This window comes from Salmo salar, chromosome ssa14 (assembly GCF_905237065.1).
Source record: "Salmo salar chromosome ssa14, Ssal_v3.1, whole genome shotgun sequence".
Lineage (NCBI taxonomy): Eukaryota > Metazoa > Chordata > Actinopteri > Salmoniformes > Salmonidae > Salmo > Salmo salar.
In genome coordinates this window covers 24,755,198-24,779,675 of record NC_059455.1, presented here as the reverse complement: position 1 = coordinate 24,779,675, position 24,478 = coordinate 24,755,198, and the positions used below count along the sequence as shown (strand labels likewise).

At 43.0% G+C, this 24,478-nt stretch overlaps 1 protein-coding gene across 1 annotated transcript in view; it reads right to left on the bottom strand.

Annotated features, from left to right (window-relative positions):
• Positions 1-233: 233 nt before the first annotated feature.
• cdh18a (cadherin 18, type 2a) overlaps positions 234-24,478 on the bottom strand; it is a 58,307-nt gene continuing 34,062 nt past the window's right edge. The window contains exons 3-12 of the mRNA XM_014140420.2: positions 23,121-23,415; positions 22,584-22,703; positions 11,351-11,518; positions 10,671-10,858; positions 10,078-10,331; positions 9,771-9,907; positions 8,361-8,482; positions 6,899-7,013; positions 1,382-1,657; positions 234-1,018 (exon numbers count right to left, since the gene is read on the bottom strand). Coding sequence (XP_013995895.1) covers positions 492-1,018; positions 1,382-1,657; positions 6,899-7,013; positions 8,361-8,482; positions 9,771-9,907; positions 10,078-10,331; positions 10,671-10,858; positions 11,351-11,518; positions 22,584-22,703; positions 23,121-23,415 — 2,202 coding nt within the window. The 3' untranslated portion in view covers positions 234-491. The remainder of the gene's footprint in view (positions 1,019-1,381; positions 1,658-6,898; positions 7,014-8,360; positions 8,483-9,770; positions 9,908-10,077; positions 10,332-10,670; positions 10,859-11,350; positions 11,519-22,583; positions 22,704-23,120; positions 23,416-24,478) is intronic.

The window sequence follows — 24,478 nt, the reverse complement described above, 5'->3', positions numbered from 1 at the left end:
CACAATGACAAGAACAGGGTCCGTGTTCATAAAGCGTCTCAGAGTTGGGGTGCTGATCTAGAATCAGTTTTGCCTTTTAGATCATAATGACTACAATCATACGGACAGAGAGGACGTGAGATCAGCACTCCTGAGTTGCTTTATGAATACTGACCCAGATACTTACCACAACGGTACAAAGGAGACTCCTATGGGACCAGACACATTATACAATATGACACAAGACTTGCACATAAATTCAATTATCTGAAATCACTGCACTTTATTCATCAATAAAAATATACACTTGGGAAAATCATTTTTTTTTTTATACCAACTTCATGATTTGCTTTTCTAAAAATGTTTAAATAGTTTCCTCCACTCCACTTGACAGAGACCAGTGTTAAATGACATTCAATTCCACACAAAAAAAGGAACAAGTTGTACAACTCAAATAGCTTTGTATCGCTAGGTTAACCTTAAACTGGTTAGAAGAGGAGAGATGTTTTACATTAGGGGGTTATGGTCTGTTCTGTCTCAGAGAGTTCTGTCCCAAACAGTCTGGCCTGCATGTGGCCCTCCGGCTCCCAGTCCTCCAGGTCACTGTAGCTGAGTTCAGGGGGCAGGACCTGGGCCAGCCCCAGAGAGCTGACTGACCCCGTGGGGGAGCCGCAGCCCTCATACGCGTACGTCTGGAGGGAGTCATAGGGCGGTCCGCTGGTGTCCTTGTCAGCGTCTACTACTCTCTGTCTGATGACGTGGTGCATGTCCTCTGTGTCGAGCAGCACAAGGGACGGGCTCTGGGGCCCACAGGCCACCAGCCACCCCTCCTCCCCAGACCTTACCTCCCGCCGCAGCCTCCTCTGTTCTGCCCCGGCAGGGTTCCGCAGCGCTGCAATGTCAAACGCCTCCGTATCCTCCTCGCCCCCGCCCTCGTCATCGTAGGTGACCACGTTCTCCCGGATGTCCTCCTCAGAGATGATCAACGGCTCCTTCTTGCCCTTTTTGCTCCGCAGGAGGACAAATAGCACCACGATGGCTACAGTACAGGACATGTCAGAGGAGAGGGGACAAGACCACAGCAACTTACAATATGTCATTACACTGCACCAGTCTAAAGGTTCAAAACACACACCTGATTCTCTGATGGCAACGACCTGCAAAGTGATTTGAGAGTGGACTTGTGGCCTTCTGCTGCTGGAAACAAATCAGCCAGAGGTACTCCCTCAGCTGGTGTGAAGCCTTTCATTATTTCTACCTCAAGGCAAGATAGAGCTTCCTCTCTCTCACGGTCTCTGTCTCTCTCTTTCCCTTTCTCTCCCTCCCTCTCTTTCTCTCTCCCATCTCGTCTCCTCTACGTGCCCCCTACCTCCCACCTCCTTCCACTTCTCTTGTCTCTTACCCAGCAGGATGATGATGCAAAGCAGAATTGCGATAAAGGCCCCGGTGCTCAGGCCAGCTGTGGAGAGGAAGGCCGGGACCTGGCAGGCCCTCACCCTGTTGCTGCTGCTACTGCTGCTGCTACCTCCTCTCTGGCAGACACACACCCGGAGGGTCAGGGTGGAGGTGCTGCTCAGGACGGGCTCCCCCCCGTCCCTGACAACCACAGGAAGCTGGTAGAGATCCTGCTCCGCCTGGCTGAACTGACGCCTCCGTGCCACGATGCTGGCAGTATTGTCTGGAGTGGAATGACAAGAGGTTGAAAATACACTGGATGTATTGTATTGACAAAAAGCCACTATAAGACTTGATACATGACTCCAAATGCAGAGTATTTTTCCGTTAAAGCCAAAGAACAACACAAACGGAGCACACATTTTCTTTAGATTCATTAAAGAAATTGGGTAATATGATACATTCTATTCCACACTGAGTGTACAGGACATTAAGAACACCTGCTCTTTCCATGACATAGACTGACCAGGTGAATCCAGGTGAAAGCCATGATCCCTTATTGATGTCACTTGTTAAATCCACTTCAATCAGTGTAGATGAAGAGAAGAAGACAGGTTAAAGAAGGATTTTTTAAGCCTTGAGACTTTTGAGACATGGATTGTGTATGTTTGCCATTCAGAGGGTGACTGGGCAAGACAAAAGATTGAACTGCCTTTGAACAGGGTATGGTAGTAGGTGCCAGGCGCACTGGTTTGTGTCAAGAACCGCAAGGCTGCTGGGTTTTTCACACTCAACAGTTTCCTGTGTGTATCAAGAATGGTCCACCACCCAAAGGACATCCAACCAACTTGACACAACTGTGGGAAGCATTGGAGTCAACATGAGCCAGTATCCCTGTGGAACACTTTTGACACCTTGTAGAGTCCATGCCCCAATGAATTGAGGCTGTTCTGAGGGCAAAGGGGGGTGCAATTCAATATTCAGAAGGGGCTCCTTATGTTTGGTATACATTTGTATTTATTTAGGTTATCCTTTGATATACTTTCCCAAAATACACCATCTAAGGGAACTGACCATGACCTGTTTTTACTTCTGAAATCACATACGCAACAACAGAGAACAGAAAAATACAGAAAACCAGCACAACCTTTCCCTGAGATATGAGGAGTGTTCTCCAACATTGTAGAGGATGCCCATAGTTCTCCACTCATTCCCGCTGCTATCTATAAGAAAGGACTGGGAACAGATAGCGAGTGCCTCTTCAGGCTTTATTAACACTTGCCAAAAGTACTCTATCCAGGCCAGCACAGCTGCTGCGACAGCATTTCTCATTCTGAAGAGGCTCCAGCAGATTTTCCATTTTCACGGCCCAGAGCCATGCATTTGTATGCACAATCACGGCCCGCGTTTTCACAATGCAGATTCATTTTCCCCCAGGAACACAGAGCCATGATAAAGCATGTCACTTGGGATGGTAAGAGACAGGAGAAGAGAGGTGGGGGGGGTGGTCAACCCTTGCATCATTCGGGATATCAACAAATGTATTCCAACAGAGCGAGCCCATGGGAAGGTGCATAGGAGGAAGCGTTCATTTACATAGGATTCCAATTAGCATGCAGGGGCCCTGGCCCAAAGGCTTCAAGTCAAAATTCATTACTTTATCTCTTTGCCCACCGCAAGGAAACAGGTAAACAAGAAAGAGACAATATCTCTCATTCATCCTCCACTTGGGAGACAATAGAATATAAAGCCACCTCCAAGATTTTTTCTTCCTCCAAATTATTATGATTACAGCAGAGAAAATCAGAGATAATTATTTCTCTCTCTAACACAACCTCACTGGAGAGTAAGCTGCTGGATGTCTGTAAGATTCTACTGCATTCACAAGGCATTTCTGGCTAAATAAATAATGTCTATCAGCTGGTGAACAGCAGGAAATCGTCCAGATATTATCACAGCACACCGAGTACACAAAACATTAAGAACATCTGCTCTTTCCATGACATAGACTGATCAGGTGAATACAGGTGAAAGCTATGATCCCTTATTTATTTATCTTGTTAAATCCACTTCAATCAATGGAGATGAAGAGGAAGAAACTGGTTAAAGGAGGAATTTTAAGTGTTGAGACTGTTGAAACATGGATTGTGTATGTTTGCCATTCAGAGGGTAAATGGGCAAGACAAAAGATTTAAGTGCCTTTGAATTGGGTATGGTAGTAGGTAACAGGTGCACCGGTTTGTGTCAAGAACTGCAACGCTGCTGGGTTTTTCATGCTCAACAGTTTCCTGTGTCTATCAAGAATGGTCCACCACCCAAAGGACATCCAACCAACTTGACACAACTGTGGGAAGCATTGGAGTCAACATGAGCCAACATCCTTGTGGAACACTTTTGACAGCTTGTAGTCCATGCCCCAACGAATTGAGGTTGTTCTGAGGGCAAAGATTCCACACAGCCTGAGGGAGCTAATGTACTTCCTACTTCCACCCAATCAGTGCACTGGAGCAGCTGTGTTCCTTTTAGCTCTATCCGAGGAGTACTACCTGGTGCTCCTGTATGTGTAAACATAGGCCTCATGACACTTCAGTGGAAATGTGGTTTCACTGAACAAGCGCCTGAGGGAAAATAGAGCCATTTGGTGAGAAGATAAAAACCAAGTACTAGGCTACACCACCACAAAGAACACAGAGCACTGATACAAAACTCAGTGGAAGCTCACTTCCTCTGTCTGGCATCATCCTGATTGCTGTGATCCGTCTTGGAAGTCTACCTTAATCTCGACATTCTCCCTGATCTGCCAAAGGAGCAATTGGGTTTTCAGACAAGGAAAAAATAACATAACAGTGTTCTCTCTGAATTCAGCCAAGGAGCCTTAAGCTAAAATGAGGAAGAGATAAAAAAAACATTGGCTGTTACCAAGGAAACACAACTGCAGGTCCTTCCATTTGATATTAAAACATCTCCAGGGAGGAGAAAGTGTAAATGGGGGTAACTGTTTGACAACAAACACCACTAGATATGATTGTGTTAGCAATGACAATCCAGAGTATCTGCCACAAATATCTGTCCATACACATACAGTGAGGGAAAAAAGTATTTGATCCCCTGCTGATTTTGTACATTTGCCCACTGACAAAGAAATGATCAGTCTATCATTTTAATGATAGGTTTATTTGAACAGTGAGAGATAGAATAACAACAACAAAAATCTAGAAAAACGCATGTCAAAAATGTTATAAATTGATATGTATTTTAATGAGGGAAATAAGTATTTGACCCCTCTGCAAAACATGACTTAGTGGTGTGGGGGCTGTGCTTTGGCAAAGTGGGTGGGGTTATATCCTGCCTGTTTGGCCCTGTCCGGGGGTATCATTGGATGGGGCCACAGTGTCTTCTGATCCCTCCTGTCCCAGCCTCCAGTATTTATGCTGCAGTAGTTTGTGTGTCGGGGGGCTAGGGTCAGTCTGTTACATCTGGAGTATTTCTCTTGTCTTATCCGGTGTCCTGTGTGAATTTAAATATGCTCTCTCTAATTCTCTCTTTCTCTCTTTCTGTCTTTCTCTCGGAGGACCTGAGCCCTAGGACCATGCCTCAGGACTACCTGGCATGATGACTCCTTGCTGTCCCCAGTCCACCTGGCCGTGCTGCTGCTCCAGTTTCAACTGTTCTGCCTACGGCTATGGAACCCTGACCTGTTCACCGGACGTGCTTGTTGCACCCTCGACAACTACTATGATTATTATTATTTGACCATGCTGGTCATTTATGAACATTTTAACATCTTGACCATGTTCTGTTATAATATCCACCCTGCACAGCCAGAAGAGGACTGGCCACCCCTCATAGCCTGGTTCCTCTCTAGGTTTCTTCCTAGGTTTTTGGCCTTTCTAGGAAGTTTTTCCTAGGGAGTTTTTCCTAGCCACCGTGCTTCTTTCACATGCATTGCTTGCTGTTTGGGGTTTTAGGCCGGGTTTCTGTACAGCACTTTGAGATATCAGCTGATGTACGAAGGGCTATATAAATACATTTGATTTGATTTGATTTTGATTTGATTTAGTACTTGGTGGCAAAACCCTTTTTGGCAATCACAGAGGTCAGACGTTTCTTGTAGTTGGCCACCAGGTTTGCACACATCTCAGGAGGGATTTTGTCCCACTCCTCTTTGCAGATCTTCTCCAAGTCATTAAGGTTTCGAGGCTGACATTTGGCAACTCGAACCTTCAGGTCCCTCCACAGATTTTCTATGGGATTAAGGTCTGGAGACTGGCTCGGCCACTCCAGGACCTTATTAATGTGCTTCTTCTTGAGCCACTCCTTTGTAGCCTTGGCCGTGTGTTTTGGGTCATTGTCATGCTGGAATACCCATCCACGACCCATTTTCAATGCCCTGGCTGAGGGAAGGAGGTTCTCACCCAAGATTTGACGGTACATGGCCCCGTCCATCGTCCCTATGATGTGGTGAAGTTGTCCTGTCCCCTTAGCAGAAAAACACCCCCAAAGCATAATGTTTCCACCTCCATGTTTGACGGTTGGGATGGTGTTCTTGGGGTCATAGGCAGCATTCCTCCTCCTCCAAACACGGCGAGTTGAGTTGATGCCAAAGAGCTCCATTTTGGTCTCATCTGACCACAACACTTTCACCCAGTTGTCCTCTGAATCATTCAGATGTTCATTGGCAAACTTCAGACGGGCATGTATATGTGCTTTCTTGAGCAGGGGGACCTTGCGGGCGCTGCAGGATTTCATTCCTTCACGGCGTAGTGTGTTACCAATTGTTTTCTTGGTGACTATGGTCCCAGCTGCCTTGAGATCATTGACAAGATCCTCCCGTGTAGTTCTGGGCTGATTCCTCACCGTTCTCATGATCATTGCAACTCCACGAGGTGAGATATTGCATGGAGCCCCAGGCCGAGGGAGATTGACAGTTCTTTTGTGTTTCTTCCATTTGCAAGTAATCGCACCAACTGTTGTCACCTTCTCACCAAGCTGCTTGGCGATGGTCTTGTAGCCCATTCCAGCCTTGTGTAGGTCTACAATCTTGTCCCTGACATCCTTGGAGAGCTCTTTGGTCTTGGCCATGGTGGAGAGTTTGGAATCTGATTGATTGATTGCTTCTGTGGACAGGTGTCTTTTATACAGGTATCAAACTGAGATTAGGAGCACTCCCTTTAAGAGTGTGCTCCTATTCTCAGCTCATTACCTGTATAAAAGACAGCTGGGAGACAGAAATCTTTCTGATTGAGAGGGGGTCAAATACTTATTCCCCTCATTAAAATGTAAATCAATTTATAACATTTTTCACATGCGTTTTTCTGGATATTTTTGTTGTTATTCTGTCTCTCACTGTTCAAATAAACCTACCATTAAAATGATAGACTGATAATTTCTTTGTCAGTGGGCAAACGTACAAAATCAGCAGGGAATCAAATACTTTTTTCTCTCACTGTATCCTTTGTGGCGGTTCAACAAAATGCTGTGTACATTTTTAAATTGCTACAGAAAGCCACAGTAACCAGCCTACCTTCGTTATCCTTCAAGGTGAAGTTAGGATTGACTGGAAAATCACTTGGCAGAGCAAAGGAGAAGCGTCCATTTGCAAAGTTATCCATGTCTGATGGTCTCACTGTCTGGATCACCTGTCAGAGAAGAGGGGGAGGAGTGAGGGGATGAGAGGGAGAGGAAAATGGGGGTGAAAAACGTTTTACGTCACATGTATGTATATACAGTACATCATGTACTGCTTGTATAGAGGCCTTTTGCTCTATTAGGAGCTAAATATAATAGGAATAAGTCAAGAAAGTCACTGCCCATTATTATTATTATTATTATTATTATTATTATTATTAGTTATTATATTATAGTAATGACTATCGATCAGTACATGTGTTTTTCCTCCTTCCCTTTCTGTTTGCCATTCCATGAGGACATGTGCCATTATTTCACATGCAGCCTTGTTCCAGCCAGAAGTGTAGATCAGAGGTGGTGGATATGACCTGTCTCCAAGAGGACTGTTCCTGATATTTTGTCAGCTCATTGAAGGAAGTTGACTTCTACCGGCTGTGAGTTAAAAATTCTCATATGGACAATGCACCAATTATACTGGATCCTAACCTGGCTACCTACACACTCTCACGTGCTATAGCATTGTCAGTCTATAAGAGGCATTCCTGAACTTGTGGTAGCGTACAGTAATACGGGAATCCTTTGAAATACAGAATTTGCAGTCAAGAGGCTATATGAATCATTGTATGTCTCCCTAACAAAACAACTAGTTCTAAACAAAATTATAATTTCTTTCCTTTCGATGAACATAACAGCACATTTTACTATAAATCAAGTCAAATTCTCCGAAAGATCATTGAAGATACTGTAATTTGTGACAGTGTTTGAAAAAGCCCTTCGACATGTCATCTTAGCATGCATCATCTGTCGCCTTTAGCCAGCTAACTGATTATATGCTGCAGTCTGTCTAGTAATCTTCATTCAATGGGGGAAAATATGAAGAGAGAATGCTATTGCGATATGAATCTGAGCAGTCGTGGTTGGCTGGACACGGGCCAAATATGAATGAGAGATGATAAACATTTTCTGCAATCCGTCTCTGTTGCGCTTAATGCAGCTCCTATCTGCTTGTGGAGACATTGGTACATGCTGAATAATTTATAGGTTCAAGAGGCTGCAAAAGTCTGCAGCACCACAGATAAATCCATTCCTGATGGTGTCAAACACACAATAAAGGCAGAGAGGGTTTGTGTGTGTGTGTGTGTGTGTGTGTGTGTGTGTGTGTGTGTGTGTGTGTGTGTGTGTGTGTGTGTGTGTGAGAATGTGTGTGAGTGCATGCATGTGCGTGATAAGAGGTTTTAAAAGACAACATAGTTGAATAAGGGGGAATATCAGTTCATGGGAGAGAAGGTGGAAGAGAGAGGGCGTAAAGTGGAAAAGAGCGGGAAAGAGGGAGGGAGGTGAAAGTGAAAGATACTCACCTGTCCTGGCCTGGAGCTTTCACACACAATGATTTCATCGTCTCTTGCTATGTAGGGCGCATTGTCATTTACATCCAGCACCTGGATTGTTACAGGAACATGGCTGACGAGACTGGGATTGTCTGAGAATAACAAACAAACAAACAAACAAAGATCAACATGTATAAAACCATGGAATTAAATAGAACACTTTTATATTGTATATTTTAACCCCCTATGTCAATTACTGCCTTAATTGTTGCTGGACCCCAGGAAGAGTAGCTGCTGCCTTGGCACCAGCTAATGGGGATCCATAATAAATACAAAAACAAATGTAAAAATAAGTTAACAATGTCCCAAGCCATGGCATGGTATTTTCAAGACATTGTTATAGGCCTATATATTGTTCTGTCCAGGGTTCATGCCAAGCACTCATACTGATGTACTGTACATCCCTTTTTTCTCAGAGTATCTCTCCATCAATTAAGGTCACATCCCCACTGAGCCTCCATCCATTTGTATATCTCATGTTAGTCTGTCTCCTGAGGTTGGCCATGTTGCCAGGTGAAGTGTAAATTCTCTTTGAAAGGTGACCCGGTCACTCAACTAAACTTCTGCTGCCTGGCAGCACACTACACTCCCTGACGCTGCACAGAGAAATCATGTTCCTATTAAACGTGGGATACATAAATCATATTTTCCCATTTCACGCATCCATAAATTACAGCCACAACGACCACCAACCAACAACTAGAGTCATGACAGGAGACGTACTAACCCCAAGCTACAGCAGTAGGCAGAATGTAACAGAGACATGCTGTGTGGTTGCACAGTAGTTTGTCTCACTTAATATACATATAGCTAGCACCCAGGACATTACAAGTGACCCTTTGCTAATATACACTATGTACTATATGTATAGTGTTTATGCATGTCATGAATCCCTCATTAACACACACCAATCTCCAGAAAGGTGCGGACTGGTTTTCCCATTAATTAAGGTGACTTAACACAATCAGCACAGTGTCGGCTGGCATTTATCGATGGCTAGTTCAGTCCATTAGCTGAACACTATTGTGCAGAAAAGGGTAAAGGAAAGAGTAATTGCTTAGATAAGCGTCAGTGGAAAAAGAGAGGGAGAAGAAGAATTGATTGACTCGACCACCTTCAGCATCACACTGGGATGTTACACATGCAGCCCCGCATCAATCCCACAAGGCACTGCTGGCTGTTCATTTCCGAGAGCCATGTGTTTAATGTTGATACATATGATTAAAGTGACATCGTTAAATGCATTCGTGCAGTGTCATAAGCATATTGTATCCTCCATGTTGAAAGTCATAATGAAGTCATCGTTATTTAAAAGCAAAATGATGTTAAGGTAAGATGACTCCTAGATAAGGATCCTCCGCTGTGTGTTATGTTACTTACCAACCTCTGATGCCATCACAGTGATGTTGTGCCAGGCCACATCCTCTCTGTCCAGACTCCGGGTGGTTTTGATCACCCCGTTATTCACACTAATGGTGAAATACACCTGCTCCTCTTCACTGTGGTCTACAAAATACCTACATGTAGGAGAGGGAACAATTAAAATAGAATTAATGAAATAAAGTTGTTTGAATTTAATTGAATATCAAAAAAACATCTGACTTTCAACATGCAAAGGTCGAAGCTTTGAATCTTGTGATGGTGTTTTGGAGTCCAACAAAATGGCCGCCCCACGCATGTCCTTTACCTTATAGGGCTTTTGGTACTGTCAGGGTCCTGAGCCATCACTGTGCCGACCTCTGTTCCCACAGGGGAGTTCTCGTACACGTCCATGATGTAATAGTCCATGGAGAAGACAGGCGGCTCGTCCACGTCTCCAATGATGATCCGGAGAGTGGTGGTGTCTTTGAAGGGGCCCAGGTGGGAGAAGCGGGAATCCAGGTGAGTGTTCTCTCCCTCTATGTGAAGCGTGTGGACTTTCCTCTTCTCATAGTTCAAAGGCTGCGGAGGAAACCGACAACCAACCCTGTTTTTAAAGCCGTGCTTTGTTTCCGGTCCTGCTTCCGTTGGTATTTGAGAGAACAGCCCATGTGGTAACAATGGGTACTTACTCATAGTATTAACACAATTAGCATTAGTGTGGCCTAAGGGTATGTAATGGTATTACTTCTTTTAATTAATCCCAAATAAATAAAAAGCATATTTATTAGGTAATTACTATATATAATTATCATATTACCTTGTGGTTTCTCAGTAAACACCAACAGAACTGTAACATAAAGCACAACCACAGATGGCTTCATTTTAGCTGGAAAATGAAGTTGCGCATCTCAACAGTACCTGTCTTAGTGATATGATGCCTTCCTTCTGGTCAGTGTCTGTAGTGATGGAGAACATGACCTTCCCCTCTGCATTGGTTATGCTGTACCTCATCTCTGCATTGACGCCCAAATCTTCATCGGTGGCTTTGATTTTACCCACAGCTCTTCCAATCTGAGCAGACTCTGGAACGTACAGCTGGTAGTTTTCTGTAATGGGATGAGCACATGAATAAGCAAGAAGTTATTATCTTGGCATGAATGATAAAGCATTTATGAGTAGATGGAGAAGTAATTAGCCCACTGTTCATGCATACCATCAAGATGTAAATGTGAATAAATGGGTCAATTAATCACATTTCCTGTCTGCTTGCAACTCAACAACCATCCGCACACTACATCATACATCATGTTTGTATCGCTTACAGCCACCCCTGCATTAGCAAAACATCTACTATAAGATGCACCTTGTGGAGTTTTATTTAAAAGTAACATTTGTCTGTGCAGTACACAGAAATCACTGATTCTAAGATTCTATTTCTATGTTGCATTACTTACAGTACAAACATCGTAGTGTTATAAAACCTATACAGCATTTGATATAGTGCTGTTTAAATCCGATGTTTTATTACAGTAGAGAATGAATATCTAAGGACAAACAGTGAGGTAGAAAAACAAACAAACAGACGTCTGTGTACATACTCTGGGGGAATTTGGGAGGGTTGTCGTTGACGTCTGTCAGTGTGACATTGATGGTGGTGGAGCCTGACAACCCACCCACCGAGCCAGCCATGTCTTTGGCTTGGACCACCACAGAGTAGCGCTCCCTGGCCTCTCTGTCCATGTTAGATAGGGCTGTCCTGATGACCCCTGGGGATGGCAAGACAAGAAGGCTCCTTATATCACACTAATATCCATAAATAAATGTATGTTAGGAGAGCTACTGTATGTATTGACAATAGACAATCAGAGAGATTCCTCCTCCACAGCTTCAATCCAATCTTGGATGAGTTAGAGATGCCAGTCACTTTTATTCACAGTACTGTATGTCACAAATGTGATAAGGATGAAGGCAGGAAAAGACTGCCTGACTTGTTGTACAGGAAGAGGAACATTGATTTCCTCAAAATGGGTTTCACGTACTTCACCTAAGGAAATCATTTATAAACGGTTGATAAATTCAGCCAGAATTACAACCAGCTTTCATACCATGTCTGCCAAACCCCCTCATGTCTTCATCATCATGCTTTCACCTACAGTGCATTCGGAAAGTATTCCGACCCCTTGACTTTTTCCACATTTTGTTACGTTACAGCCTTATTCTAAAATGGATTAAATTGTTTTCTACACACAATACCCCATAATAACAAAGCAAAAACAGTTACTTTTTTTTTTGCTAATTTATTTTAAAAAAAATTAAACTGAAATATCACATTTACATAAGTATTCAGACCCTTTACTCAGTACTTTGTTGAAACACCTTCTTGGGTATGACGCTACAAGCTTGGTTCACCTGTATTTGGGGAGTTTCTCCCATTCTTCCCTGCAGACCCTCTCAAGCTCTGTCAGGTTGGATGGGGAGCGTCACTGCACAGCTATTTTCAGGGTTTTCCAGGGATGTTCGATCGGGTTCAAGTCCGGGCTCTGGCTGGGCCCCTCAAGGACATTCAGAGTCTTGTCCCAAAGCCACTCCTGCATTTTCTTGGCTGTGTGCTGAAGGTCGTTGTCCTGTTGGAAGGTGAAACTTCGACCCAGTCTGAGGTCCTGAGCGCTCTGGAACAGGTTTTCAAGGATCTCTCTGTACTTTGCTCCGTTCATCTTTCCCTCGATCCTGACTAGTCTCCCAGTCCCTGCCACTGAAAAACATCCCCACAGCATGATGCTGCCACCACCATGCTTCACCATAGGGATGGTGACAGGTTTCCGCTAAATGTGACGCTTAGCATTCAGGCCAAACAGTTCAATCTTGGTTTCATCAGACCAGAGAATCTTGTTTTCATGGTCAGAGTCCTTTAGGTGCCTTTTGGTAAACTACAAGTGGGCTGTCATGTGCCTTTTACTGAGGAGTGGCTTCCGTCTGGCCGCACTACCATAAAGGCCTGATTAGGGGAGTGCTGCAGAGATGGTTGTCCTTCTGGAAGTTCCTCCCATCTCCACAGAGGAACTCTGGAGCACTGTCAGAGTGACCATCAGGTTCTTGGTCACCACCCTGACCAAGGCCCTTCTCCCCCGATTGCTCAGCTCTAGGAAGTGTTGGTGGTTCCAACATTCTTACATTTAAGAATGGTGGAGGCCACTGTGTTCTTGGGGACCTTCAATGCTGCAGAAATGTTTTGGTACCCTTCCCCAGATCTGTGCCTCGACACAAGCCTGTCTCTGAGCTCTACGGACAATTCCTTCGACCTCATGGCTTGTTTTTTTGCTCTGACATCCACTATCAACTGTGGGACCTTATATAGACAGATGTGTGCCTTTCCAAATCATGTCCAATCAATTGAATTTACCACAGCTCGACTCCAATCAAGTTGTAGAAACATCTCAAGGATGATCAGTGGAAACAGGTTGCACCGGAGGTCAATTTCGAGTATCATAGCAAAGGACCTGAATACTTATGTAAATAAGGTATTTCTGTTGTTTTTTTGTTAATACATTTGCAAAAATTTCAAAAAAGCTTTTTTATTTTTTTCCTTATGGGGTATGGTGTGTAAATTGATTAGGTTTTTACTTCTATTTAATCCATTTTAGAATAAGGCTGTAATGTAACAAAATGTGGAAAAAGGGAAGGGTCTGAATACTCTCCGAATGCACTGTATGTGCTTGTTCATTACCATATTTCAGAGATCATCAACTAGATTCAGCCGTGGGCAGTTTTTTTTTCTTGAGCGGCTGGTCGGGGGGCCGGAACAGACATGGTCGGCAGGTAGCCTAGCGGTTAAGAGCGTTGGGCCAGTAACTGGTCACTGGTTTGAATCCCCGAGCGGACTAGGTGAAAAGCTGTAGATGTGCCCTTGAGCAAGGCACTTAACCCTAATTGCTCATGTATGTTGCTCTAGATAAGAGTGCCTGCTAAATGACTAAAATGTGAATATAATTACAAATAATTTGTAGAATTCAAATTGACTGCAAGAAGCCCAAACAGATATAATGTTTGACTAAAACATTATTACTTCAAACCTTGCTTGCATTTGTATACGATCACGTGTCTCTCTATTATGCTTTGGAACAGATTTCTTAAATGAAAGTATCTTCGAGCTCATTTCCTTGTGTTTTTACAGTCTATTATGTCCAATAATGAAAAAAAAAGTTGTTTTTTAAAATTCATCTTTTTAGAATTCTTGGCGGGCAGCCAGTTGGGGAAGCCTGCGCTATTTGATATACTAACACATAAGTACGCTTGCCCTGCCTTGCCCATCTCTGAACTTTAAGCACGCCACCCCCCTCCTTCTCTTTCCTCCTCTCAGCTAGACCCAACCTAAACACCGTGCTGTGGCCAGAGGCTCTGCTATGCTGCATTACTCGCTTCACAGCATTACAAAGGAGAGTGCCATCTGCCCTAATCTTACCCTAAAGACCGAACAAGGGCTAGCAGGAAAACAGAACAGATTGACCATACTGTACATCATGCACCTGTACGAGAAGGAGGCCACGGGGAAAACAGCCAGGGCATAGCTCACTCAGTACTGTAAGCAAGACGTCCTTGGTGGAACATCGGCTGGAACAACCACCGCTAAATGGTGGAACACAGGGTCTGACATGCCACAGTTAACTCTGTGTGCTGTCACTCGGTGGGGGTTCAGGGGTTAGCTAGTTCTCCTGGAACACTCAGGTTTTCGTCGGTTATTGGGATCACATGGGTCACATAGATTGCAGTAAGACGACTCGTCTCAAAGAAGGTCCTTTCCCAAGCTTTTGAGATGTGATAACAATAGGTGAAAACACAGTGACATTCAATAAACAGACATAGTCTATGTTCAACCAACGAGCAGGATATGTATCCTCAGAACATTGTGTTTAAAGGAGTGTGAGTTTTAGAGCAGCTGTATGGATGAACACACCTTAGAACTTATTTTATAGCTCTACACATATTGCAGCGGTTTCATCAGTCTGCTTTTTACCTTATGCATCCACACATTAAAAGACCGAGGTTAACCTACATTTGTATTGATATTTCAAGTGCTTGTACAACCATGAAGGCACTGAAATACAGCCTCCCAAGGCCGCAGTTAAATTACTGTATAATGTAAAAAATAAATACAAAAAATAAATAAGAGAAAACCTTGCCAATGCTGTTGTGTATCTTATGGGCAACAATCCACAGGGTTGCCGTTCAGAAACTAAAATACTCTGCCGCTGAATGCACAAGAAATGTCTTCATGTCCTTTAACAAATGAATGAATGTGAGAAAATGAGAGAAAGATAAAAATGCTAACAGATACCTCAACCTGCCAGAAGAAATGAATACAGAAGTGTTCAGCCCCAGAGAATGTTATAGAGATTGTACCAAACACATTGTGGCCACAAACCACCTGCCTGGACAAGTCAATTCAGCTGTAAACACACCAATAGCACAATAATGCTAAAAAGCCTCTTAGTATTCAGCTGGTTAAAGAAAAAAAAAAAATAGGCTGAACATGAATAAACTGAATTTAGCCCGACCAAATTACAGAATTCAGCAAATGGATTATAGTTCTCTGTCTCTCTCCCTTCTCATTCTGTCGAGGTTAAGGCCTGACCATGGAACCAATTCCTTCAGCTTCCATTCTCATTCTAGGGAAACAATGTAGTGCAACTGTGACAAGGAATAAAAGGCTGTTAGGCCCATGTTGTTGTGTTGCTTGCTTTCCTGTTGACCTTGGCATTCCCCAGTCATTCTCCCTCAGCTCTCAGGACCAGCCAAAGTGGGTGATGTGATGTGATGTCTTTGACTTTGCTCTTGACCCAGGGATTCTCAGAGGCACAGCCAATACTGTTGTCTCTTCTCCTCTCCTCTGAGGCACAGCCAAACGACTGTACAACAGTCCCTTCTCCTCTGAAGAGTAGACAATGCATGCTCTGCTCATTTAGCCAAGGCCATCCAGAGTTCAGGCATGTTGCTCATTATACAGTAACAACAACACCAATGACTGATGCAAAGTTGACATTTGATAATGCGTATTCTGGTGTAATCTGATAAAATAACGCAATATTACTGTCAGACATTTGCCCATTGTTTCTGTTACAGCATTTTATATATAAAAAAAGTTAAAACATACAGTTTAGCACATTATGGCTGTATAATACTTGGTCAGATGGCTAGCTTCATTGGAGTGGGTGGTAAATGAACTACATTTAAATAAAAAGACTGACTGTCAATCTGTTAATATCAATTACGTCCAAAAGACAGCATGCACTTCCTTCAATTGATCAAAAGTGAAAGGTTTCATGATCCCTGCTCACATTAACATTGATATATCTATGTCAGCCTTTCAGGCAATGGGAACGGACAATATCCCCTCACAAATAAAATGACAACTAGCCTCTTTAGTAGGTAAAGTAGAAATTTGGTTTCCTCATTACTGTCTACATAACTTCTAATGGAGGATATGGAGGAAACACCAGTAGCTTACTGTAGTTATGTTAGTCAGATAAGGGATGGGTAATCAATGCCATTAAATGCAGAGTCTTATCTTAAAATATTCCTCTGTGTCTTTTATTTACTGCAGTCACCAATATTTCCTGCCATACTTTTGTTGTTTATTGGAAGATACAGGTATACTGTTCACACTGTTTAAGTATCATATCCTCTCAGGCCTTTTATTTCAGCACCTAATCGATCTCAGATTGATTATGCTAACAATGGAGCGTTTTACAGTCATATCAGGCTGGACTGGACAGACAAGATGCTTCATATTTAATGTCCAAAAATGCTCAATACGAGGGCCCCACAAGGGTGTGCTCAGCCACCCCCTGTACTCCCTGTTCCCCCATGACTTCATGGCCATGCAGGTCTCCAGCTCAATCATCAAGTTTGCTGACGACACACCAGTGGTAAGCCTGATTACCAACAATGATGAGACAGCCTACAGGAAGGAGGTGAGGGCCCTCGCGGAGTGGTGCCAGGAAAATAACCTCTCCCTCAATGTCAACAAAATTAAGGAGTTGATCGTGGACTTCAGGAGACAGCAGAGAGAGTACGCCCCCATCCACATTGGGTAAAAAGCTTTGAAATGGTCCACCCACACACTGGACTCTGACATTGCTCATACTGATATTTCTTAATTTCTTTCTTTTTATTTTTGGGATTTGTGTGTATTGTTTTTTATAGTTACGTATATACTGCTCTGTTGGAGCTAGAAACATAAGCATTTCGCTGCACCTGCGATAACATCTGCTAAATATGTGTACGTGACAAATGAAATTGTATTTGATTTGAAAGTAACCTACACAACCCTGCATATGTGTGTGTGTGCATGTGTGTCTTTAGGGCGTTCATGTGCGCGCGCGTGTGTAAGTGATGATCATTGGTCAGGAGCTGAACACCTCACTTCCTGATCACAGACACATGGCTGTAGTGTAGAGGCAACTGGTCTGACTGTGGGCTGACTGTGGGCTGAGTGACTGGGTCTCCTGGGCCAACCTGCTGATGGGGCCCCAATGAGTTGCTGGAGAGAGACAGGAACAGCTGGCATTACCTTGGCCATGGCCCAGGATCGGGATGCACTGCAGCTGGAACAGTCACAATCCAGCCAGGCTACTTCAAAGCTATGCCTCAAATCAAATCAGCACCACTCACTCAAGTAGCCAAGCAATGCAACATGGACCTTTATTAAATATACAGTATAATGACAGAACTGCACCCCCTACAGTTAAACCTAGCCAGGGTTCAGCTACGCCTTAAATCAGGACCACTCTCTCAAGTAGCCAAGCAGTGCAACACAGACATCAACGAAACCTACTGTTAATATGATAAAATGACAAAACTAGACCCATCATAATGGCAATGCTGTTTCATGGTTGCATTCATGACATCTGGTTGATGTGTGTCAATAGCACTTCAGCATATGTGACCAGAACATGGCTAGGACCATCATCTTGAGTATTGACAGATGGTACATACTACAGTGTCACAATAGTCTTACTGACAGATTCACTCTGCTTTCTTGAAACGCATTGACATACTGTTCAAGCAAAGACATCCACTTATCTCCATCTTTACACTTTGTTCTCTTTAGCTATATACACTGAACACAAATATAAAAGAAACATGTAAAGTGTTGGTGCCATGTTTCATGAACTGAAATAAAAGATCCCAGAAATGTTCCATACGCACAAAAAGCTTATTTTTCTGAAATGTGCACAAATTTGTTTACATCCCTGTTAGTGAGCATTTCTACTTTGCCAAGATAATCTATCCACCTGACAGGTGTGACATATCGAGAAGCTGATTAAACAGCATGATCATTACACTGGTGCACCTTGTGCGGGGGACAATAAAAGGCCACTCTAGAATGTGCAGTTTTGTCACACAACACAATGCCACAGGTGTCCCAAGTTTTGAGGGATCGTGCAATTGGCATACTGACTGCAGGAATGTCCACCAGAGCGGTTGCCAGAGAATTTTTTGTTAATTCCTATTCCATAAGCCGCCTCCAACGTCGTTTTCGAGAATTTGGCAGTACATCCAACCAGCCTCACAACCGTAGACTACGTGTAACCACGCCAGCCCAGGACCTCCACATCTGGCTTCACCTGTGGGATCGTCCGAGACCAGTCACCCGGACAGCTGATGAAACAACTGAAGATTTTCTTTGCAAACTGTCAGAAACCATCTCAGGGAAGCTCATCTGGGTGCTCGTTGTCCTCACCAGGGTCTTGACATGACTGCAATTCAGCGTTGTAACCAACATCAGTGGGCAAATTCTCACCTTCGCTGGCCACTTGCCCACTGGAGAAGTGTGCTCTTCATGGATTAATCCCTGTTTCAAATACCAGCATGTATCGTGTCATGTGGGCGAGCGGTTTCTGATGTCAACGTTGTGAACAGAGTGCCCCATGGTGGCAGTGTGGTTATGGTATTGGAAGGCATAAGCTACGGACAACAAACACAATAGCATTTTATCGATGGCAATTTGAATGCACAGAGATATTGTGACGAGATCCTGAGGCCCATTTACGTGCCATTCATCCGCTGCCTTCACCTCATGTTTCAGCATGATAATGCATGATCCCATATCGCAAGGATCTTTACACAATTCCTGGAAGCCGAAATGTCCCAGTTCTTCCATGGCCTGCATACTCACCAGACATTTTAACCATTGAGCCCGTGTACGACAGCATGTTCCAGTTCCCGCCAATATCCAGCAACTTAGCACAGCTAAGGAGTGGGACAACATTCCACAGGCCACAATCAACAACTTGACAAACTCTATGCGAAGGAGATGTGTCACGCTGCAGATACTGACTGGTTTTCTGATCCACGCCCCTACTTTAAAAAATAATAATATTTCAATTGACTGCATTGACTGCATGTTTCAAATTGCATGTTTTCAAATTCCATATTTCAAATTGTTGCATGTTGCGTTTATATTTTTGTTAAGTGTATTTATACTGTATCGCTGTCACACACACGCAAGCACACACGCTTGCCCAGACACACACCACAGCCACAAACATTTTGTAATTTTTAAACTAACTCTATTGATATTGAGTCGAATCCTTTGAAAAGCACCCTCACAGAAAATGTATTTTGTCATGGGTGGATGTTTTAAAAAAATGATTCTAGGCTTTTTTTTATTTCTCTTCAGGCTTCAATGCAAAGAACAAGATGTGTGAGGGCCTTTTTACAATGAGAGGATGGGGGATTAAGAATGCTAGACTCAGAACAGTGGGCAGGTATCCCTTTGATACTTGATACCTTTTTGATAAACCTCTTGAACGTTACTGCAAAATGTAGATTTCCACCTAAATAGACATACCCCAAATAATGTAAATTTTCATGAGATGGCCATAAACAATAACTAGTAATGCTGCATAGTTCTAGAAAGGTCTGGAACTCACCTTTTTGGTAAAAATATTTATAAATTGCTGAGGTGTTCTTACTTTTGAGGACACAAGCTCAAGTACATAGTACAATTATTATTAAAATAGTAAAAATCATATATCATAATTTTTCTATTCAACAAAAGTGGGGGAAGAGGGCTTGAAATTACTGAAATTATTTCTAAATATAGTAACAATCAAATAGTTAATGACTTACTATAAGATTTCACCTTTCTTATCACTGTAAAACAAATGTAATCATAGTACAAATTTGGCACCATTTCATATAACTGACGACAGAGTATTTTCTGCCAAGCCTCCTCTGAATCACGCAGAGACGCCATTCGAATGTCTGCAGACTTGTTACAACGTCAGCTTTGCGCAAAAAAGTGATATAGTCCCTCAGGGACCAGAAGAACATGGTTTGGCTTAAATTTTACAAAATTATTTTGTATTTTTTCATGTTGCTCTAAATCTGTCTGAGAATATCACAGTGAGATGAACCCACGATTGCTAAAATCGCCGGACTGTAACCTTTAATATGCCGTGTCCCAAATTTAGGGTGTGAAACCTGACACTTCAAGTCAGGTCTGCTGACAGAGTGGTAGCAAAAAGCAGATGGATGGGGGTTTCTGGCACTTTAAAGTACTGGATCCTGTGAAGTTCACATAGCACTTTGTATACCAAAATATTGCCATGAAGGATTCTAGCTTTCAAGACAGGCATGCTGTTGCTGTGTTTTTCCCTCGACTTTGTCATTTATTGTGACCAATTCAAACCCGCAGCCATCTCCAAAACTAGACACAATTTGAGTTATTGCCTCTGTAATCAGCAGTGTCGTTAAACATCCTCATCATTTCAATAAGCATTTTTCTACAGCTGGCCATGCCTTCCACCTGGCTACCCCTACCACGGCCAACATCTCAGCACCCCCTGCAGCAACTTGCACAACCCTCTCTTTCTAAAATTATCCCCCGAAATTGTTGCAACCCCTATTACTAGCCTATTCAATCTCTCTTTCTTATCGTTTGAGATCCGCAAAGATTAGAAAGCTGCCGCGACCATTCCCCCTCTTCAAAGATGAGACACTCTAGACCCAAACTACTATAGACCTATATCCATCCTGCCCTGCCTTTCTAAAGTCTTCGAAAACCAAGTTAACAAACAAATTACCGACCATTTTGATTTCCACCGTACCTTCTCCACTATGCAATCTGGTTTCTGAGCTGGTCATGGGTGCACCTCAACCACGCTCAAGGTCCTAAACGATATCATAACCGCCATCGATAAAAGACAGTACTGTGCACCCGTCTTCATCGACCTGGCCAAGGCTTTCGACTCTGTCAATCACCGCATTCTTATCGGCAGACTCAATAGCCTTGGCTTCTCAAATGACTGCCTCACTTGGTTCACCAACTACTTCTCAAATAGAGGTCAGTGTGTCAAATCGGAGGGCCTGTTGTCTGGACCTCTGGCAGTCTCTATGGGGGTGCCACAGGGTTCAATATATGGGCCGACACTTTTCTCTGTATATATCAATGATGTCGCTCTTGCTGCTGGTGATTCTCTGATCCACTTCTACGCAGACGACACCATTCTGTATACATCTGGCCCTCTTTGGACACTGTGCTAACAAACCTCCAAACGAGCTTCTATGCCATACAACACTCCTTCTGTAGCCTCCAATTGCTTTTAAATGCAAATCAAACTAAGTGCATGTTCTTCAACCGATTGCTACCCGCACCCTCCCGCCCGGCTAGCATTACTACTCTGGACAGTTCTGAATATGTGGACAACTACAAATACCTAGGTGTCTGGTTAGACTTTAAACTCTCCCTTCCAGACTCACATTAAGCATCTCCAATCCAAAATTAAATCTAGAATCGGCTTCCTATTTCGCAACAAAGCCTCCTTCACTCATGCTGCCAAACATACCCTCGTAAAACTGACTATCCTACCGATCCTCGAATTCGGCGATGTCATTTACAAAATAGCTTCCAACACTCTACTCAGCAAACTGGATGTAGTCTATCACAGTGCCATCCGTTTTGTCACCAAAGCCCCATATACTACCCACCACTGCGACCTGTATGCTCTCGTTGGCTGGCCCTCACTACATAATCGGCGTCGAACCCACTGGCTCCAGGTCATCTATAAGTCTATGCTAGGTAAAGCCCCGCCTTACCTCAACTCACTGGTCACCATAGCAACACCCACCCGTAGCACGTGCTCCAGCTGTTATATTTCACTGGTCATCCCCAAAGCCAACACTTACTTTGGTCACCTTTCCTTCCAGTTCTCTGCTGCCAATGACTGGAACGAATTGCAGAAATCACTAAAGCTGGAGTCTTATATCTCCCTCTCTAACTTTAAGCATCAGCTGTCAGAAAAGCTTACCGATCATTGTACCTGTACACAGCCAATCTGTAAATAGCACACCCAACTACCTCATCCCCATATTGCTATTTATCCTCTTGCTCTTTTGCACCCCAGTATCTCTACTTGCACATCATCATCTGCACATCTATCACTCCAGTGCTAATGCTAAATTGTAATTATTTTGCATCTAAGACCTATTTATTGGCTTTCCTCCCAACTCTTCTACATTTGCACACACTGTACATAGATTTTTATATTGTGTTATTGACTGCACGTTTGTTTATGTGTAACTCTGTGTTGTTGTTTTTGTCACACTGCTTTGCTTTATCTTGGCCAGGTCGCAGTTGTACATGAGAACTTGTTCTCAACTGGCCTACATGGTTAAATAAAGGTGAAATAATAAAAAAAAAACAGCCTGATTTCAACTATCAACCAATAAAACATAATAGAACAAGGCTATTTTTTCACTTGGCAGAAACAATTCACACATGCAGCGTTATATTGCAGTAAATATAAAGTAAAAGGCTGGTTGGCTCACCGGTTTTAGGATCCACAGAGAAGTAAGGCTGTCCCTGCAGTATGCTATAAACAATCTTGGCACTGTTCCCATAGGTGGGGTCGTCTGCGTCTGTGGCTGTGACCTGAAACACTGATGTGCCTGCATGGAAGGAAAGGATATATCAGTACTGCATTTCCACACAAAATCCATACAACTAAAGTACAATGTGTCATGATTACAGTACAAACCACATTTACATACTGTAGCACAACTCACTATATTGTCAGGGTTTTCTTACTGTAAAACTATGTGCAAAAAAGTGTTTCTGTATTGCATAAAGTGCGGCAGAAATCCATGATTTCCCAATTAATCTAAATCCTGTATCGGGACCGTCAAAATCCATTTACAGAGTTGTGCATCAATGCCTGACTGCCTCTGTGATGCAGCAGGGATCTGCAACAATACTGATGACTCAGCTAATAGTGTGACTGGTCTCACAGTCATGGTACAAAGCTGGCTGCCGCCAGTCAAGTGCACCCAGCGCATTAAAAGTATGTTCTCAGTATTCGACCTTACCAACGTCGGCCATCTCGGGAACAGCAGCAGCAAATGGGCCATCTGGAAACTTGGGCGCGTTGTCATTGACATCCTGGACCTTGATAATGAATTCAGACTCTGGCTCTAGAGATCTGTTGGTGTAACGATCGATGGCCTGGGCATGTAAGACATACTGGCCCTTCTTCTCCCGGTCCAGGCTCTTGGTGGCATGGATGTCCCCTGTGACCTCATCGATGACAAATATAGTACCAGCCTCCTCTCCAGACAGCAGGTATCTGACTGAACCATCTCCTTTGTCTGAGTTGGAGTGCAGCTGGAAAGGAATATATGTTACAATACTCATGTGAACATAGAAAACAATACACAGGTATAGTCACCTCACCATCAGGGTTGAGGTATATTCCAGGCTCATCAATTTAGAGGAGGAACTAAAATTGTCCATAAGGATTTCAAATGGAAGTGACACAACCATCCTTTAAAGATGGTTTACCACAGAGGAATGTTACAGATTGTTAGTGAAGACCTACAAGTAGCCTGGGACCTGACTATTTCTGCATTGAACAACACAGTTAAAGGAAACTTCAGATAGGTGTCACTGCATAGCATTTCAGTGTTTTTTCTGTTTGTAGTGTAGACGTGACTAATTCATACAAGTATGTTATGGGGAATTACCTGCACATAATTGTTGTCTGACATCTCACATGCAGTCTACATTATTCAAAGACAATCCACACTCCTCAATTATTTGGTATTAGGATAATACATACACATATATATATGTACTTTGTTGACATGACGTCTAAGTATTTTGGCCTCGTGTCTGCCGTGTCTGGTAAAAGTGTTTTTACAAACACTTAAACACTGAATGTGGGGTGATAGGTTGTTTGAGACAGGTGTGAGACACCCCATTAGCTTTAAAATGGATCAGATGAAATATCATAAATATAGCAAACAAAATAGGACGTATATATATATATATATATATATAAATCACTGAAGCTGGAGTCTTATATCTCCCTCTCTAACTTTAAGTATCAGCTGTCAGAAAAGCTATATATATAGCTTTTCTGACAGCTGATACATAAAGTTAGAGAGGGAGATATAAGACTCCAGCATCAGTGATTTTTGCAATTCGTTCCAGTCATTGGCAGCAGAGAACTGGAAGGAAAAGCGACCAAAGGAAGTGTTGGCTTTGGGGATGACCAGTGAAATATATATATATAATCTACAGTACCAGTCAAAAGTTTGGACAGAACTACTCATTCAAGGGTTTTTCTTTATTTTTACTATTTTATACATTGTAAAATAATAGTGAAGACATCAAAACTATGAAATAACACATATGGAATCATGTAGCATACAAAAAAGGGTTAAAT